General features: G+C 46.7%; 1 protein-coding gene across 1 annotated transcript; it reads left to right on the top strand.

The window, feature by feature from the left end:
- The first annotated feature begins 882 nt into the window (after window positions 1–882).
- Window positions 883–19,206, top strand: TNFAIP6 (TNF alpha induced protein 6). Its single transcript, XM_038142659.1, has 6 exons — window positions 883–985; window positions 10,918–11,055; window positions 12,721–12,882; window positions 16,563–16,791; window positions 17,740–17,780; window positions 18,115–19,206. The coding sequence occupies exons 1-6, from the start codon at window positions 892–894 to the stop codon at window positions 18,267–18,269; spliced, it is 819 nt and encodes a 272-aa protein (XP_037998587.1). The 5' UTR covers window positions 883–891; the 3' UTR covers window positions 18,270–19,206.

The raw sequence follows: 19,206 nt of genomic DNA, 5'->3' as shown, positions 1-19,206 counted from the left end.
AATGAGGATGAGAGGGATGTGTGGGACTTCCTGAAGGAGGGAATGAGGATGAGAGAGATGTGTGGGACTTCCTGAAGGAGGGAATGAGGATGAGGGGGAGTGTGGGATCTCCTGGAAGAGGGAATGTTGAAATGAGGATGAGAGGGATGTGTGGGATCTCCTGAAGGAGGGAATGAGGATGAGGGGGAGTGTGGGATCTCCTGAGGGAGGGAATGTTGAAATGGGGATCAGAGGGAATGTGTGGGATCCCTTGAAGGACAGAATGCTTCAATGAGGATGAGGGGGAGTGTGGGATCCCCTGAAGGTGGGAATGAGGATAAGGGGCAGTGTGTGGGATCTCCTGAAGGAGGGAATGTTTCCGTGGGGATGAGGGGCAGTGTGTGGTGTCTCCTGAAGGAGGGAATGTTTCCATGGGGATGAGGGGCAGTGTGTGGGATCTCCTGAAGGAGGGAATGTTTCCGTGGGGATGAGGGGCAGTGTGTGGATCTCGTGGCTGCTGTGAGGTGTGACTGGAACACTCCCAGCAGCTGGGCTGGCTCCTGGTTTTATTGTGTGGCATTTGGAGGCAGCGAGTGCTGGGGAACGAGCAGAGCGGGGCTGGGGCAGTGTCCGTGTGTGCTGCAGCACTGAGGGACGGGATGGGACGGGACGGGACGGGACGGGACGGGATGGATTCTTGGCCGGGCTGGGAAGGAGCAGAGCCAGCCGTGAGTCACTGCGGCCACCACAGAGGTTGGGTAAGAAGCGCAGCAGCACAATTGGAGCAGCCCCGTGACCTCACGGCTGAGCTCTCTATTTAAGATCTGGCTCCCAGATGTTGCGGGAGGCTGGGGCAGCGCGGAGGCAGAGCGGAGAGCAGGGGACGCTGCCGGCCCTCACTGCTGCCCCGAGATGATGGCACTGCTGCTCTTCTCTGCCCTGCTGTGTGGCCAGGCTGGAGCCTGGGGCTTCAGGGACGGCGTGCTGCACAACTCCATCTGGCTAGGTAAGAAATACCCGCTCGGCACCCATCCCGTGTTTGCCCAGCAGGGCGAGGATGAGCAGCCAGCAGCACGGAGCTCAGCTGTGCCTGGGTGTCAATATTTATCTGCACTGAAATTCACTGAAATCGCTTTATCTGAATGGCGACTGTGCCTTTTTACAGGCTTACTATTTGTGCAGTTTCACTGAGCTGCAGGAGAAGGGATTTATTTATTTAAAATGCAATTATAGAACATTTCATCTGAGTGTGTTTTCCTGCAGCGGGAGGTAGGGTGAAAACTGCATTCATTAAATAACAGTGGCTTTGTTTTGAGGGAAAACGAGCCTGAAAAGAAACATTTGCCAAAGGAATGAATTACTTTCTGCATGAGCATACTTCCCATGCCTGGGGTCCTGCATGTGAAACTAAATGATCTGGAAAAAACAGTGATAACATTTCCTGGCACTCTGGAAGGGTGCAGAAATGGGGATGGTTGGGCTCTTCACGTCATTTGGGGAAGATTTCAAAAGGGCAAGACAGAAATGCTGTGGGAAGGGATTCTGGTACCCCCAGAGGGTCTCAAGAGCTCTGAGGGCTCTTTTATAGCTCCTCGTAATTATCCATTACAGCACAGGGCTAACTCAGGCTGGAGCCTGCCAGAGGATGCCAAAATCAAGGCAGTGCTCTGCTTTCCAGACAAACGCTTCCCAAATCCTCCATGCCCTGTAGAATGGTGTGTATTTCCCTGAGGATCTCCAGGAATCCCTGGAGCTGGCAGTGCTCAGGTGTCTCCTGAGCCACCACCGCGGGGCTCCAGCCCCTCTCAGAGGAGCCTGCAGAGCACCAGGAGCACAGATGAGGCACAGAAAGGATCTTTTTCCATTTGGCTGCACGTTTTTAAAGGCTCCTCTTTCCATCCCCGAACCTCGGGCTCTGCCTCACAATTCCTCAGGTGGGGAGGGAGGGCTCCAGGAAAGAGCAGCTTGGCAGCTCCAGGCTCCACCTCTGCTCTTCAGAAATTTGGGATAACAGCCATCGTTTGAGCAGCTTCATGAATTGAAGGCAAATGGAAGGAAAAATCTTTTTAAATGCTTTAAAATGGGGCAACTGTGTGCTAATTGGAATGCATCATAAAATTCTGTTTGGCGACACCTCTAAGCATTTACCCCGAGAGTAAATAAAAATAAAGCAGGGGGTAAAAAACCTGATGGCTTCCTCTAAGTAAACAAACCAAAACAGAAATGCACCATCTTGTGTGAGTGCAGCAAAAACACTACTGAAGTGAACCTCAGAGTGCAGGTAATTCACTCACCAGTGGAATTCAGGGACTCTGTATATAAATGAGGATAAAACTGGTAAATTCACAGCCACCCATTCATGCTTCTTTGCATTTTAAATAAAATGACTTGAATAGTAAAGGAAGTCACCCCAACCTCAGCCTCCCTGTGCTCGAATAAAAGCTGGGGGTGCCCAGTGACATCCGAGCTTTGCTTTTCTCCTCTTCTGATAAAGAACTAAACCCAAAATTCAGGAAAATTTCCCTTTTACCTTTTTCCTCCACAAACCCTTAGCAAATATACCTATATATTTTTATATATAATTATACTATATTATATGCTATATAGGTTATAAGTTATATATTATATATTATATATTATATTATATTATACATTACATTATCTTATATTATATTATACATTATACATTATACATTATACATTATACATTATACATTATATTATATATTATAGAATATATTATATATTACATATTATACATTATGTTACATATAATATATTATATATTAATTATATATAGATTATGTATTTATTAGATATATTATATATTATGTTATATATCATATATATCATAATCATATCATATAGTATATATTCTATATTATTATATAATATAAAATATAATGTGTAATATGTAATATATAATGTATTTAATATATTTCTCTTTTTAAAATATATATACATATATACATATATATATACACATATATATATATATATATATATATATATATATATATATAAATCTTAAATTGCTGTCACTCTGTAAATCTTCCTTTTACCTTTTACCTTTCACTTTTACCTTTTTCCTTTTACCTTTTTCCTTGTCACAAAGCCCCTCTTGCCCCTCGTCCCCCAAACCCCTCATCCTTGGGGATGTGTTCCTGGTGCACTGGCATTCTGCTGCTGCTCCCTTTTGCCACCAGCCCGTTGTGAGCAGGGCTGTACTGCCAGCTGTGGGGGTTGGCACAGCCTTGCCCAGATGTGCTCCTGGGCTCACTCCAGGGCCAGTTCCCAGCACTGTGGGGTTTTCCAGGACAGCTGCTGCCCTCTGTTCCCAATCCCAATTCCTTTCCCATTCCCACTCCCTGTCTCAGGGGGGTTTAGGGGCTGCACCGACCCCGTTTGGTGAAGTTCTCCGAGCAGCAGAGGCCCCTGCCAGGAGCTCTACGTGGCCACCCTCTGCTTAAAAGTGAAATATTCCTCTTAATTCAGCATTTAGCATGGGTCTCACGCATCTTCCAGGTACCTGACTGGCCAAATTTCGTGCTGCCTGTGTTCGTGCAGCAGAGGCTGGCTGCTCTTCACCCCCTCCTGCTGCTGTGGGAGAGCTGAGGGTCACTGTCCTGGCAGGATCCTGCTGTCCCTGGGCTCCAAGGAGGCATTTTGGGAAGCGGAACCCACGGCCCTGTGGCACGTGCTTGCGCCTGCCAGAAAGATCAACATTTCCTGCAGGGCCTGAGCTCACCTCCATGAGCAGCAATTCCCGAGAATGTGGGGATGGGAGCACACCCAGAGCCATGAGTGTGCACAGGAGGAGTGAACCCTGCTCTGACCTGGCTCTGAGCTTGATGCTGAGATTATTTCCCTGGAACGAAGGAGGGAGGGGGGAGCACTGCCAGAGCAAGACCCCATCAATTAATTAGGATGTTCTGCCGGGGAGTGCAGTGTCACTGTCCCAGTGAGTGGGACAGACCCCCAGAGCCAGCAGCAGCTCCCAGAGCAGTGCGTGTGGTCTCTTTTTACCCAAAGGCAGTTTTGTCATGTTGCAGAGGAATAAAAGGGATGGAGCTGGTTGCTCCTCACAGGGTGGTGCTGCTGCTGCTGCTTTCAGCCCGCCAGACTCTGTGAAGGGCTGATCTCCCCAGAGAGAGATGTCCATTCTTTTGCTTCTTTCCTGCCAAGGCTGGGGTTAAATGTGTGAGTTGGTGTTTCTTGTTGGGACTCAGGTGTTTGTTAGTGCTTATCTCTGTCACAGTCTCACAAACCCTGAGCTCTGCAGCACTGCACTCTGACACACTCAAATGGAGCCCTGGCTCTCTCTCTGCAAGGCCTTTGAAGGATCAACTGCCCAATTCAGAAATGACACCTCAATTATTGTCAATTTAACCCAATAACCAACCACTCATGTCCTGAAACGGGGACTTTTTATCCAATTACACAAAACCACCCAAACCCATGGAGGAGAAGGAGAAGGAGAAGGAGAAGGAGAAGGAGAAGGAGAAGGAGAAGGAGAAGGAGAAGGAGAAGGAGAAGGAGAAGGAGAAGGAGAAGGAGAAGGAGAAGGAGAAGGAGAAGGAGAAGGAGAAGGAGAAGGAGAAGGAGAAGGAGAAGGAGAAGGAGAAGGAGGAGAACAAGGACCAGCCTCCACCCTAAACCCTCCACCTTGCTCTATATCCATTACTATATTCTAAACCCTTAAACTCTAAGTTTCTCCCCCTCTGATGTCACACACTTCTATCCAAACTCCACCCCCACAATCCCAGTTCTGTCATTCCATTTTGGAAGCTTCTCCAGGGCCTCAGGTCAGTGCAGAGAGTCTGAAATTCTTACAAATATTCTGGAAAACCTGCTGCCTGTCCATGGTGACATTGCAGCAGTAAGTGAGGGGAGATACCTTTAGATAAGATTAGATGAGATCTGAAAATAACACTGCCAGGTGAAAAAAACCAACTGAAAATGGTGAGATTTTAGTGGCAGCTCTGAGAGCTCAGGGAATACAATGAGTGGTTTCCAACCCCCTTCCCTGGGCTCTGCGAGGATCAATAATGAGGATTCCAGGCTTCCAGGCCAATGATTGATGTTTGTCATGCTCAGAACTAAGAACAAACTCTTGTGTAATGAAAAACTTTCAGAAATTAAAAAAATTAAATTAAAAACTTTCAGGAATTCTTCAGAGCTTTTGTCCCTAGTCCTTGTCCCTCACACTGTGCTTTAAAATCACTGATGTGTTGAATTCTCTAAGAAAATCAACACCATTTTCTGTGCCTCAGACATTTCCAGGACCATTTCTTGTTGCCTTCTGCAGACCCTTCCCCAATCTGATAAACGTGGGGAAAAAATCATCCCAACTTTTAAAACTGTCATCTGAGAAACGTGGGAAATGGATTTCTGGAAAATTAAATTATGCTTAGAGTGTATTGTAATTAAAAAGTAGTTAGCTTCTAATTGTAATAACCTGAATTCTAACATCTGGGTCGTCTCACCCTTCTCATGAGACTAAAAATAGAAAAAAGGTTTTTAAAAAGCTTTTGAGTGAGAAAAGGGCATAACCCAACAAGAAAGAATAAAAACACAATTTATACCTCGAGCAAAGTATCAGCTTTTTTATCATCTGCACCTGTAAATACCAACTTCCAGTTAAAATAAAAATATTTACAGAGCATGCAGGCAGGCCGGGCACTGAGCTGGCTCCTGGGGGACTCGGGGATTCCCCAGCCCTGCATTCCCAACCCCACATTCCCAGCTCTGCACACACACACTGAGCTGATTTATCTTGATTTCTCATGGGCTCAGCCTTGACAGACTGCTGAGTGACTGAAAATTAATACTTCCTGTGAAGAAACCCAAAGTTGTGCTTCTGCTTTTTGGCTCTGCTTGCTTTTAGCCATGCAGGTTTGCCAGGTTGCCAACCTGAACCAAACGTTTGGGTGACTTTGGCTAATGCTTCAGGCTTAGATACCAAGTGTTTGTCCAACACAGCCCCCAAGAAACCATTTCCCACCTGTTTGGTTGGTGTGCCAGTGGGTGTTTGGCCAATCCCAAAAGATATTCCAGAAGCTGTAGCGGGCACTTTTATGGGATCATCCCCAAGTCATCTCTGGATTCTGGTGGAGGCATGGGAACAGTGGCTTCCTCACCTTCCCAAGGCATCCCTGAGCCTCAAGAATTAGAGATCCATGTACGTGACCTATTGTGTCAAATTGAATTATCCCGGCAAAGATCCATCTTTGGTTAAGGATGTTGCTCCTTTCACAGGATATTTAAAAATCAGACCTCATGAATGAACTCCTGTGAATAAATTCTTAATTTAAAAGGAGTTTTTGTACCAGAACATGCCACAATCCCCCGGCTGTGGGTTGTCAGGCTCCTTCAGGAAGATTTTTCCATGGAGGATCTGTTGTCCCATGCCAGTGACATTCCCAGGGATGCTGCAGAAGGAGGCTCTCCCTCTCCTCAGACTGCTGTCAGCAATATAATTTATTTCTCTGGGCACAAACCCCACCCTGTGTCTGTTAAGGGCTCTCACCATTCCCACCCACAACTCTGTGGCTTTTTTAAAAACCTCCCCTGGCCCAGCCAAAAGCACCGACCCCAAGCGTGTCCCCAGAAAACACATTCCTTATTTTTCTGCTGCAAGTAACTACTTTAAAAAGTGCTGCCTGCTTTCCATCTTTCCTCAGCCACGTTGGCTGGGCAGAGCTGCAAACAGCCATTCCTCTCAGATTCTGCTGAATGTAAGTGAGACCTAAACAAAAAACCCTTGAGATGAGACGTGCAGGTTGCTGCTGGGACAGATTTCCATACATATGGCACCAGACAAGTGCAACACGCAAAGATTGTAAAGCTTGGAGCAGCCCTGCCAGTTTCTAGGTTTCCTTGGAAAGCTGTTTTAGCTCGGAATCGCCACGGCAGAGTAAAAAAATAATGAAGAAATTGCTTTAATTTTCCGTGCAGCAGAAATGTCAGCCAGGAATTGTTCTGGTCCTGCCCTTTGTGACACACGCTCAGATATTTTTATTTGACATTTTCCCCCCCTTTAATTTCTGCCTCTCCTCTATCCAAGTAGCTGTGATTTCACTTCTCTGGAGATTCAAAACAAAGCTCTGATTCATCTTCCAGAGGCTGTGGGAGTTCCAGCCAGAAGGATGCTGTGATAGGGATCCAGGAGGAGCTTCCCTGAGTCAGACAGGACACACAGGGCTGGGGATGCTGGCTCCAAACTGTTCCCAAACCTCTGCCCCTGCAGCATCCCAGGGGAGCCTCCCCAGCTCTTGTTGACTTTCTGTTCCTCCCAAACTCTCCAAGCACTGACTGGCTCTGGCCTAAACTTCTCCCACCCCAAATCCTAACTCTGGCTGTCACACATCCCTTTGGGGGTCACACATCCCTTTGGGGGTCACACACACCCCTTTTTGGGCTACCTAAAAACAGAGGCCAGACAGAATTAAGGGAATAAAAAGCAGTTTATTTATTGAAGGGCCTTCAGGTACATTTAAGGCAGAAAAAGCCCCCCAGGGGCTACACCCAAAAGCGGATGATGGCTCAGGGGTTTTATAAGTTTGGTCCATTTGCACATTGGGGGTTAATGTTCCAATTACAGCTTCAGGTAGTGAAGAAATTTACCCCAAGTTTGCTGCCCCCAACTCCCTTTTGTTTTCATCTCTCAGGGCCTGAGGTGTCCTTGATTGCCAGGCCTGGAGAGAAATGGTTTGTCTGACAAAATGGGAGAACAGCAGCTGATCCTGGACACGGAGTTTGGAGTTCCACACCAAAGAACTGCAGGCTTGCAAATACATGAAGAATAGAAAAGCTAAAATCTGGAGGTGTCACACACATCCACCCCTGTGGGTCACACACATCCCCTGGGGTGTCACACACACCCCTGTGGGGTCTGCAGGGCTGAGCTTTCCTGACACTCCCTGCGTGGCACAGCTGAACATTTCCTCCTCACCTGGAAATTCCTCTTCACCTCTTTTACAGGTGAAATTAAAGTATTGGCTTTAAATTATTAAAATACTGGCTTTTTGTAAATATTCAAATAGATTGCATATGTGTAATGTGAAAGTAACTTTGTTATAAAGACACAGTTTTTATTTCTGTTGTTGATTAAGCTTAGACATAGTAGAAAAGTGGCTATGCTTGTGTTCAAATACCTACTTAGATAAAATAACATCCAATGAACATATAAAAAGACACCTACTACAAATCTGCCAACTATCAGCACTCACTGTCTGAAGGCAGTGCAGACCAAGGCTCAGAAATTAGAGGTGATAAAAATAAACCAAAACCACAACCAAAAAATACACATACTCTAAAACAACCAGACCCCAAAAAGAAGCACACTGAACAATTCTTAGAACATATAAACTAGTTTAGGAAGAAAGTTTACTACCAATAAGAGTCTATGAATATACAACAAGCTGATGTAGTAAGAAAACTATTTAAGAAATATCCCCAAAAATAACAAAGCAGTCTTGGCTGAGTGTGACAGCAAAGACCACTGGCCAGGGAATAATTGACACAGACTCCCTGTACTACAGAAGGTGGATTATATTCTTTATTAAGAATCCCATTGCTCTTTTCTACCCTAGTTCACTACACGTGGACCTCATTGGTCCTTTACTAACCATTGGTTAATTAAGAAACCACCCTTTGGTAAACAATGTCCATACCACATTCCACGTGTTCAACACCAGGTTAGGGTAAGAATTGTTGGCTGGACAGTGCTCAGGTGGAAAGGGACCTGGGGGTGCTGGTGACAGTCGTCTGAACACGAGCCAGCAGTGTGCCCAGGTGGCCAAGAAGGCCAGTGGCATCCTGGCCTGGATCAGGAATGGTGTGGCCAGCAGGAGCAGGGAGGTCACTCTGCCCTGTACTCGGCTCTGGTGAGGGCACACCTCGAGTGCTGTGCCCAGCTCTGGCCCCTCAGTTCAGGAGGGACACTGAGACACTGGAGAGCATCCAGAGGAGGAATGGTGAGGCCACACATCGAGTGCTGTGCCCAGCCCTGGCCCCTCAGTTCAGGAGGGATATTGAGACACTGGAGAGCATCCAGAGGAGGAATGGTGAGGCCACACCTCGAGAGCTGTGCCCAGCTCTGGGCCCTCAGTTTAGGGGGGATGTTGAGAGGCTCGAGCGTGTCCAGAGGAGAGCAGCGAGGCTGGAGAGGGGCTGGGAACACGAGCCGTGTGAAGAACGGCTGAGGGAGCTGGGGGTGTTCAGCCTGGAGAAAAGGAGACTCAGAGGTGACCTTGTCACTCTCTGCAGCCTCCTGAAGGGTGGCTGTGCTGAGCTGGGGTCGGTCTCTTTCTCCGGAAAACAACAGACAGAACAAGAGGACACAGTCTCAGGCTGCGCCAAGGGAGATCCAGGCTGGAATTGAGGAGGAAGTTTTTCACAGAAAGAGTGGTCAAATACTGGAATCATCTGCCCAGGGAGGTGGTGGAGTCACCATCCCTGGATGTATTTAAAAACAGACTGGATGTGGCACTTGGTGCCATGATCCAGTTGAGGTGTTAGAACGTGGGTTGGACTCGATGATCTTAAAGGTCTCTTCCAACATGGAAATTGTGTGATTCTGTGATTCTGTTTCTCATTCTTCTCTCTGATCTCCTCACAGCCTTTCCCATGACAATCCCTGGGAAGTTGTGTGTTTCCCTCTGTGGCCAGAGAGCTGCTGCCACAGCTGAGTGCCAAGGTGCACCTGGCTGCAATAACCTTTGCTCCATGACCCTTGTCTCCTATCGTCCTTCATTAAACTTTTTACATCTTCTCAAGGAACGACATTCTCTCCTGCAGTTTAGGAACTAGTGAAAAATCAAATGAAGGGAGTACCAGCTTCCAAATGACCCGAGAGTGGTAGCTCTTCATGCAAAGGGAACAACAGAAGCTGTTGGATGCCAGAAGTTTGCCAGGGTCACCAGCTAAACTCGTGTCTGTAACCAGTGACGTGTAGGAATGTGCCCTCTGTTGATGGAGTGACTAAATTACCTTTTGTCTCTTTAGAAAGGAAAAAAGCCCTGAAGTTTTTCTCCTCTGTTAGGTAAAAAGCCACTTCAGAAGACTTTAGGGACTTCACTTCCAACTCAAGGGTAGCTAATTAGACAGAAGCCAAAAAGTCTTGCCTAAGCAATTCACTAGAAAAAGAACAAAAGAACTAATCAATTTTGTGGGGCACAAGAGCCTCTTGCCCCTAGCTCAGGTTTTCTCTGTGAAGAGCTTTGTTATTTTGCCATTATTAAAACTTTTCTGTTTCCAACACTACCACAGAAACCATCCTGCTAATTTTATGCCATCTGAAGTAGCTGAGCCATCTCAAGTGTGATCTATTTCTCCAAGCACTCTTAAGACCTAACTCAAGGAGACCATCCCATCAGTGACTGTTGAACATGGGACAAACTGGGAATGAAAGAGTCCCTCTATCGCTGTGCTGAGAAGGCCCTGATGATGGAGGGATGATGAGGAGGACTCCATCGATATCAGAAGGCTAATTAATTACTTTATTATACTTTATTATTCTATACATCTAAAACTGAACCTGCCAAGCACTCAACCCTGCTCACACTGCACAGAATCTCGTGACTGTCCCCGACAGTCCCGACACACACGCTCTTGGCCCTGAGAGGCCAAGGAAACAAAACACCATCACTCTGGGTAAACAATCCCCATACTGCATCCTGCTTTTGCACAAACACGGGCACAGCAAACGACAAGAATTGTTTTTCCCTTCTCTGAGCTCCAGAGAACGTGAAACCCAGAAATATTCTGGGGAAGAACCGTGCCTCGCTTTTCTCCGTGAAGAGAAACGTGGGGCTGCATCCTTGAGCCACGCTGGCGGAGCCTGAGCGGTTTTCCTGAGGAGCAGGCTGCCCTGCGGGGCTGTGGGAGCTGCTGGGGCGGGTGAGAGCTGACCCTTTGTGCCCTGTCCCCCTGCAGAGCGGGCGGCCGGGGTGTACCACCGCGAGGCGCGCTCCGGCAAGTACCGGCTGACCTTCGCCGAGGCGCGCGCCGTGTGCGAGTACGAGGGAGGACACCTGGCCACGCTCCAGCAGCTGGAGGCAGCTCGGAAAATAGGTCTGGAGAAACGCAGGGCTCCTCACGGGGCTCCTTCTGAGGGGGGCTGGGGGCGTGTTGTCGTTTCTGTGCTGAGCGCTGGGGCTCTTTGGAAACTCCGCGGGTTTTTGGTAAGGAGCAGGATGAGTGCCAGGATGTCCCCACCCTCCCAGCCAGGAATCCCTGCCCAATATCCCAATCTCCCATCCATCCCTGCCCTCTGGCAGTGGCAGCCATTCCCTGGCTCCCGTCCCTCCAGGCCTTGTCCCCAGTCCCTCTCCAGCTCTCCTGGAGCCCCTCCAGGCCCTGCCAGGGGCTCTGAGCTCTCCCTGGAGCCTTTCCCTCTCCAGACACCATCCACAGTTCCATGTGCTGCTCTGGTCCAGCATCAGGATCTGGGAGACACCATGGGGAGAAGGCAGGGAGGGGTAAGAAAAGGAGATCTTTGGAGCAATTATTTCGCTGCATTTTGTCTCCAGAGAGAATCTCCAGTCCTTGGAGCATCTCCGTGGCCTCCTCAGGACTCACTCCAGAGCTCCTTTGTGCCAGGGCCTGCCCGCCCTCCCAGCCAGGAATTCCCAGTTCCCAATCTCCCATCCATCCCTGCCCTCTGGCAGTGGGAGCCATTCCCTGGCTCCTGTCCCTCCAGGCCTTGTCCCCAGTCCCTCTCCAGCTCTTCTGGAGCCCCTCCAGGCCCTGCCAGGGGCTCTGAGCTCTCCCTGGAGCCTTCCCTTCTCCAGGGGAACATTCCCAGCTCTCCCAGCCTGGCTCCAGCCCTGGGAGCATCTCCCTGACCTCCTCTGGACTTGCTCCAACCACTTTTATTTCCATAAATATATTTTGTCTGCAAGGGAATGAGTTCTGTGCTTGGAGTGCAAAGTGGAGCTGAGTGAGGGCTCTCCTGCATTTCCAGCTGATTCCTAAGAAGTTCTTCATTCATTCAGAGCACTGGGAAAACAATGGAAAATATGCTCCACTCCAGACATTTTTTTTTCACTCTGCTGTTGAGTCAGAAGCTGGCTCCCAGCACCAGCACATGTGAAAAGGGTACTTTTGTTTCTTCTGAGGAGCTCCGAGCCCTAAGATGCCACAAATATGTTCCAGCTCCTCTCCATGAAAACATTGGATGAGTCTCTGCAACATTGCATTCTTTGGCTATTGGTGTTGGGTTCTCAGCCACAAAATGCATTAAGGGGATCTTTCTGTTTGGCAAGAAATCCTTGAGGCATTTCAGGTATTTAAATTTGAATTGAAAGTGTTTTAAGCAAATGCTTGGGGATTTTAGCTGCCTGCAGTATTTTATTTATTTTTAGAACTCAATGCTGAGAACCCTTGAGATGGGATTGAGTAAATTTGTCTGACTTCAAAAGGGACACAGAGAACACCCTTGGAAAGCTCATCTGATGGATAATTTGATTACAAGTGCTGGTAGAGCACTTAAACCTGACTGTGCAGTCCATCTGCATTTGATTTGGGGCTTCAGATGAAGAAGCAGTAATCACATTGTGGAGAACACAATTCAGTTTTACCCTCTGAACTTAAAATTATCCTCTCAACGTCCTGTTCCCCGTGTAGCTCAATTTCTATCAGGCCAATTACACAATTACAATTACACTGAGTAAGACTTTGTGCAATAAGAGCAGCCCAGGACTGATCACTTTCTGACTCCTTTGCCCTCTGCTGCAGGTTTCCACGTGTGTGCTGCTGGCTGGATGGCCAAGGGCAGAGTTGGCTATCCCATAGTAAAAGCTGGAGCCAACTGTGGCTTTGGCAAGACTGGGATTGTTGATTATGGAATTCGCCTCAACAGGAGCGAGAGATGGGACGCCTACTGCTACAACCCCAACGGTGAGGAGCAACCACAGGGCTGCCTTCTGTCCTCTTCTGTCCTCTTTTGCATTTAGTCCACAATTTATCTGAATAATCTGAGGGCCTTCTGCCCATAATCAGAGGTATTCTGCCTGCAACAGGCTAAATTTAGGGTTAAACCATCTTTTTTTGGTCTGAGATGGAACAGCTCTGAAAATGAATGCCCTGCCTGGGACTGGCATTCTTAGGAGGATTGTGCTAGGGAGGAACTGGGAGGAATTGCTAGGAGGAATTGTTCCCTGGGAGGGTGGGAGGGCCTGGCACAGGGTGCCCCTGGATCCCTGGCAGTGCCCAAGGCCAGGCTGGATGGGGCTTGGAGCAGCCTGGGACAGTGGGAGGTGTCCCTGCCAAGGCAGGGGTGGATGGGATGAGTTTTAATGTCCCTTTCCATCCAAACCATCCTGTGACTCTGTGATTCTCTGGGAGAAACTCCCACCAGCTCCCAGCGGTGCTCTGTGTGTAATTAGAGGAGGAAAAGTGCATCTCCAGAGCAGATCAGAGTTCCAACAGGACTGACAAGAACCCCAGCAGAGACATGCCCCCAACCCCTGCACGCTGCTCTGCAGGTGACAGCAACACCCGCGTGGCCACTGGTGGCTTGGTGTCCCTTCACCCAGCAGGGGACAGGGCAGAGGTGGCACCAGGAAGGGCAGCAAAGCTCAGCCTGGCCCTGCTGCTGCTCCCTGGCCTGGCAGAGCCATGACGTCTGCACAGCTGTGCACATTTTGTTTGTGCTCCCAGGGCTTGTTTATGCTCACCGAATAGCTCCGTGGGGTGGGGGCCTCCCAGATGTTCCACACACTCACACCGAGCTGCAGGGAGACTCCTGCCCTCGGAATTTCGGCGTGGGACGGTTCCTTTGTCTGCTCTGGGCCACGGGGAGCTGCTGCGCAGTTTGGTCGGAGCTCAAAAGGAAACCAGAGCTGCCAAAACTGCAGAGCCACGAGGCTGAACCCGCAGGGACTGGTGCTCAGGGGCTGGGGAGCCTGGCTGGGCTGTTTGCAGGCGGGACACAAGCAGCTGCAGGGACAGGGACAAATCCCTGACAGAACGGAGCCTGTGCTCTGCTCCAGGAGGCCAAAGAGGGCAAGAGGAACTTGTGGAGTGTTTAAAGTGTTCATTCCACCTAGCAGTGATCATGGAATGATGGAATGGGTTGGGTTGGAAGGGACCTTAGAGCCCATCCAGTGCCACCCCTGCCACCATGGCAGGGACACCTCCCACTGTGCCAGGCTGCTCCAGCCTGGCCTCGGGCACTGCCAGGGATCCAGGGGCAGCCACAGCTGCTCTGGCAATTCCAGCCCAGCCAGGAATTCCCAGTACCCAATCTCCCATCCATCCCTGCCCTCTGGCACTGGGAGCCATTCCCCGGCTCCTGTCCCTCCATCCTTGTCCCCAGTCCCTCTCCAGCTCTCCTGGAGCCCCTCCAGGCCCTGCCAGGGGCTCTGAGCTCTCCCTGGAGCCTTCCCTTCTCCAGGGGAACATTCCCAGCTCTCCCAGCCTGGCTCCAGAGGGGCTCCAGCCCCGCAGCAGCTCCGTGGCTCCTCTGGGCTCTCTCCAGCAGCTCCAGGTGTTTTTTGTGTGCAGCCCCTGAGCTCTGCAGGTGCTGGAGTGGAGCTGAGCTGGGAAGTTCCGGGCTCGTGGACAATGTACACACTCAGGGGGTTCATGGGGTTCATCCATTTTAGTGCTCCTGATCCCTGTGCCCTGAATATCCTGACACAGCACCTCCCTCTCCCCAGCTCTGAACTGGGATAAATCCTAAATTCAGGCAGGAATTCCCAGTTTGGTCAGCCCCACTGGCAGGGAGCTGGCAAAGCCCAAACAGCCCCTGGATCAAAGCAGGAGTGGTTTTATCCCAAAGGGAATGTGGAGCAGCAGGAACAGCAGGAGTACAACAGCAGGTCTGTGATCACGAGCTGGTTTTTGTTTGAGACACGCTTGCAAGGGGTTTTTGAAGAAGAAGGGATGAATGTGAGTGTCAGCGTGACTTGCAAGTACAGCTGTAAAGATTGAGAGAGCCAGAAATCCCAAATGCCTTTCACTTAAAACAGCTCTGGTCCCAAACCCACTCAAGGCAATGAAAACTTTTCCTGTGCATTCAGTGAGGTTTGGATCACGCCTCTTGCTTCCAAAATATCTCCTTCCAAAATCTAGGTGTCTAGGTTTGAAAAGCCAGGTGTCTGCTAAGGAAGGCAGAGCCTCCCCTGAAATGGAAAATGCAAACCCCTCCCTCTGAATTATTGTAATTTTGAAATTAAGGGGCTCTCAGGTAATGATATGGGAATAGGAAGAACAGTTCTTTATTAGGGAAAATAAAAATACAAATGCAATAGTACAAATAAAAAAAAAAAAAAAAAGAAGCATTGATAGAGTCAGAACATGCTGACCCCCTGTGGGTCAGGGTGGTGGCAGCAGTGCCATTCCATGGTGGCTCAGCCCTCCTGCAGGGCCAGCTGTGCTTCTGCTGGAGCAGGGATCCTGCACAAGGGGGGAGTTTTCCTCTGGAGCTCCAGGGCTGCTGGAGATGGGCCTGGAATTCCTCTGGGAATGCAGGGGAGAAGAAAGCTGTTCCTCTGGGAATGCAGGGCAGGAGAAAGCTGCTCCTCTGGGAATGCAGGGGAGAAGAAAGCTGCTCCTCTGGGAATGCAGGGCAGGAGAAAGCTGTTCCTCTGGGAATGCAGGGGAGGAGAAAGCTGCTCCTCTGGGAATGCAGGGAAGAAGAAAGCTGCTCCTCTGGGAATGCAGTGAGAAGAAAGCTGCTCCTCTGGGAATGCAGTGAGAAGAAAGCTGCTCCTCTGGGAATGCAGGGGGCAAAGGCTGTTTCTGTTGTTCCAAAGCTCAGATTGTATCCAGGCAGGAATGCTTGGCTCCTCCCCTGGGCAGAGCATCTCCCATGGGATGATGGAATTGTATCAGCCATGCAGGGACACTCACTGGCCATGAGCAGAAGATAATTAATAATTAATGGCCCATGAACAGCAGAGATCTCCTGGAGGGAGGATTGGCTGTGGGAGAGATAAAGAAAACTGCCCCATGAGCAGAGGATAACTGCCCCAGCTCTGACAGATGGTGACAGGATTCACCAAGTCATTAGTTACATCAAACCAGCTCATTGTATTCACTGGACAAAGCAGTAGCTTATTGTGTTTCATTGGTACAAAGCAATTAATGTCAATAATTAATTGGCAGGAGTTTACAACAAATTTTTAAGGCATGAAAGCTGCTCACTAAGGCTGCAAATATCCCTTCTGTATCTATTTTATCAGTTTCCATGCTAACGGCCTTGCTTTCTTCCGTGCTGTGGATAAATTCGTATTTTATCCATTTCTTCTTCTGCTAACTCAGTTGTTTGGCCTGCAGAGCAGCTGCTAAGCCTGTCCACAAGAAGCTTTGTCTCTCTGGATATCCCTCTGTGATTCCCTGGAGATCTCCAGCTCCAAGTGCCCGGAGATCCAGAAGAAGCTTTGTTTCTCTGGATATCCCTCTGTGATTCCCTGGAGATCTCCAGCTCCAAGTGCCCGGAGATCCAGAAGAAGCTTTGTCTCTCTGGATATCCCTCTGTGATTCCCTGGAGATCTCCAGCTCCAAGTGCCCGGAGATCCAAACCGTGGCCAGAATTAAAGCTCCAACTCTCCCTGCTTTTATCTCCCCCTTAGGAAAGGAGTGCGGCGGAGTCTTCACGGATTCCAAGCACGTTTTCAAGTCTCCGGGCTACCCGAACGAGTACGAGAACGAGCAGGTGTGCTACTGGCACATCCGCGTCAGGTACGGGCAGAGGATCCACCTGCAGTTCCTGGAGTTTGACGTGGAGGAGGACACTGCCTGCCTGGCTGACTTCCTGGAGGTCTACGACAGCTACGACGACGTCAACGGCTTTGTGGGCAGGTAAGGCAGAGCTCACAGGGAAATTTATGGGTAATTTGTGCCCCCCCTTCAGGAGAATGCTGATTAAAAGTTATCAATTTTAACATTTATGTGATAAATGTAATAAAAATAATATATATAACATATAACATATAACATATAACATATAACATATAACATATAACATATATATAATATAGTATATATAATATACTATATATTATATACTATATAGTATATGTAATATATAAGATATATAATATATGGGATCTAATATACAATATATAGAATATATATGATAGAATATATAACATATTATATATTACTATGATATATACTATATATTATATTTATTATTTAATGTATCATATATCAGCTATTCTATAAAGTATAAAGTATAAAATGTATATAGTATATAGTATACTATAGTATACATATAATATATAATATACAGAATAATATATACTGTATATATTATACACATATATTATATTATAATTAGAAATATTATATATACATTATACATACATATATATACAATATACACATTACATATATTATAATATATAATATATAATATATAATATATAATATATAATATATAATTTAATTTAATTTATTATTATCTATTTATTTTATATATTATACATTATTATATATAATTTTATATATGTATTATATATATTATATACAAAATTATATATATTATATATAATAGAATATATATTATACTGTAATATATAATATATATTATACTATATATATCTATGATATAGTATACTATATAATATATAATATCTAATGTATAGTATATCATAATATATATTTCACAATATAATTTATAGTTTATATTTTACTATATAATATATAAGATATAGTATACTATATATTATATATAATATCTAGTATTATATATTATTTATTATCATTTATCAATTACATCACAATCATCATTTCCTTTTTTTCCAGGTTTTGTGGAGATGAGTTGCCAGATGACATCATCAGCACAGGTAACTTGTTTGCACTCTTTGTGGGAAATCAAAAAGCCAATTAATTGCTTTGAAATAAATTTAAATCAGCCTAATTAGAGCCAAGTGTTCCCTAAAAAAACTTAAAACCCCAAAAAAGGTGTCTGAAAAAACATAAAAACCCCGACAATTTTTCTGAAAATAAGTAAACCCCGCAAAAATATGTCTGAAAAACTTAAAACCCCATAAAAATCTAAAAAAACCTTAAAACCCCCAAAAAATAGATCTCAAAAAAATTAAAACCCCCCCCAAATCCCTGTGAAACCCCCCATTTTTTTGCCACCCCATCCCATAATTTTGCTTTTTCCCTGCACAGGGAACGTGATGACGCTGAAGTTCCTGACGGACGCCTCGGTGACCGCGGGGGGGTTCCAGATCCGCTACTCCAGCCTGGACCCGCCCGCCCAGCCCAAAAACGCCTCAGCCCAGGCCAAGAGCAGCTTCCAGGCTGGAAAATTTGGGATTATGTGAGCACAGCAGCAGGCACACAAAGCGGCTCCAGACTGAACATTATTCTGGTTTTTCCTGACATTTTTTTCATTTTTTTCGGACATTTTTTTCATCTCTTTCTGACGTTTTTTTCTTCTCTTTCTGACATTTTTTCATCTCTTTCTGAGATTTTTTTCATCTCTTTCTGGGTTTTTTTCATCTCTCTCTGAGTTTTTTCATTTCTCTATCCGAGTGCTTCTCTTTGGCTTTTCTATGTTTCAGTAATAAACGACACTAGGGAATAAATTATAAAATATACTTACATGGATAACAGAGAATTATTTTTAGAATACAAGTACTGTAAAAATCTGAAGAATTCATTGCTACCAAAGACTTTAATTTTTTAAATATAATATAAACTGCTCTTTCACCTCATTTCTTTCACCACTTGAATGAACTTTTTGTGTGTCTGTCCTGATTATTTTTAAGCTTTACAGGCTCCTCTCTCCTTATTCCCCTTGATTTCTACATATTTATTTTTTAGACTGTTGCTTTTTCCCCCTGTTCCCTGCACATTATTATTTTTTAAATTAACTGATTGTCTTGAACTGGAAGGGCCTTCAGTGTAAGGTTATTTTTTGAGACACAAAAATTCATCTTGTGGATGGCCTGGCAGCCACCAGGTGAAGATTGGGGAGCAGCACGGAGAGCACAGGACCAGCTGGATCCACATTTTCATTTTCTTGTCAGATCCGTGGGTTCTGTCAGGGTTTCCTCATCCAGAGAATGAAATCCTTTCAAAAGAATTAAAGGAATGACTTGGGAAAGAGAATAAAAGTGCTGAGAGGAAGCAGCAGGAGGAACTTCTCACCAAGCACCTTCAGAAGACACCACCGAGGTGCTGGACCTTGTTTACACTGTTCTAGTTGAAATTGCTGAATTTAAATACTTTCAGACTGTTCCAGTTGAAATTACTGAA

Source organism: Motacilla alba, chromosome 7, assembly GCF_015832195.1.
Source record: "Motacilla alba alba isolate MOTALB_02 chromosome 7, Motacilla_alba_V1.0_pri, whole genome shotgun sequence".
In the NCBI taxonomy this organism is placed as follows: Eukaryota; Metazoa; Chordata; class Aves; order Passeriformes; family Motacillidae; genus Motacilla; species Motacilla alba.
The sequence above is the reverse complement of the archived record's forward strand: the minus strand, read 5'-3'. Positions and strand labels throughout refer to the sequence as shown.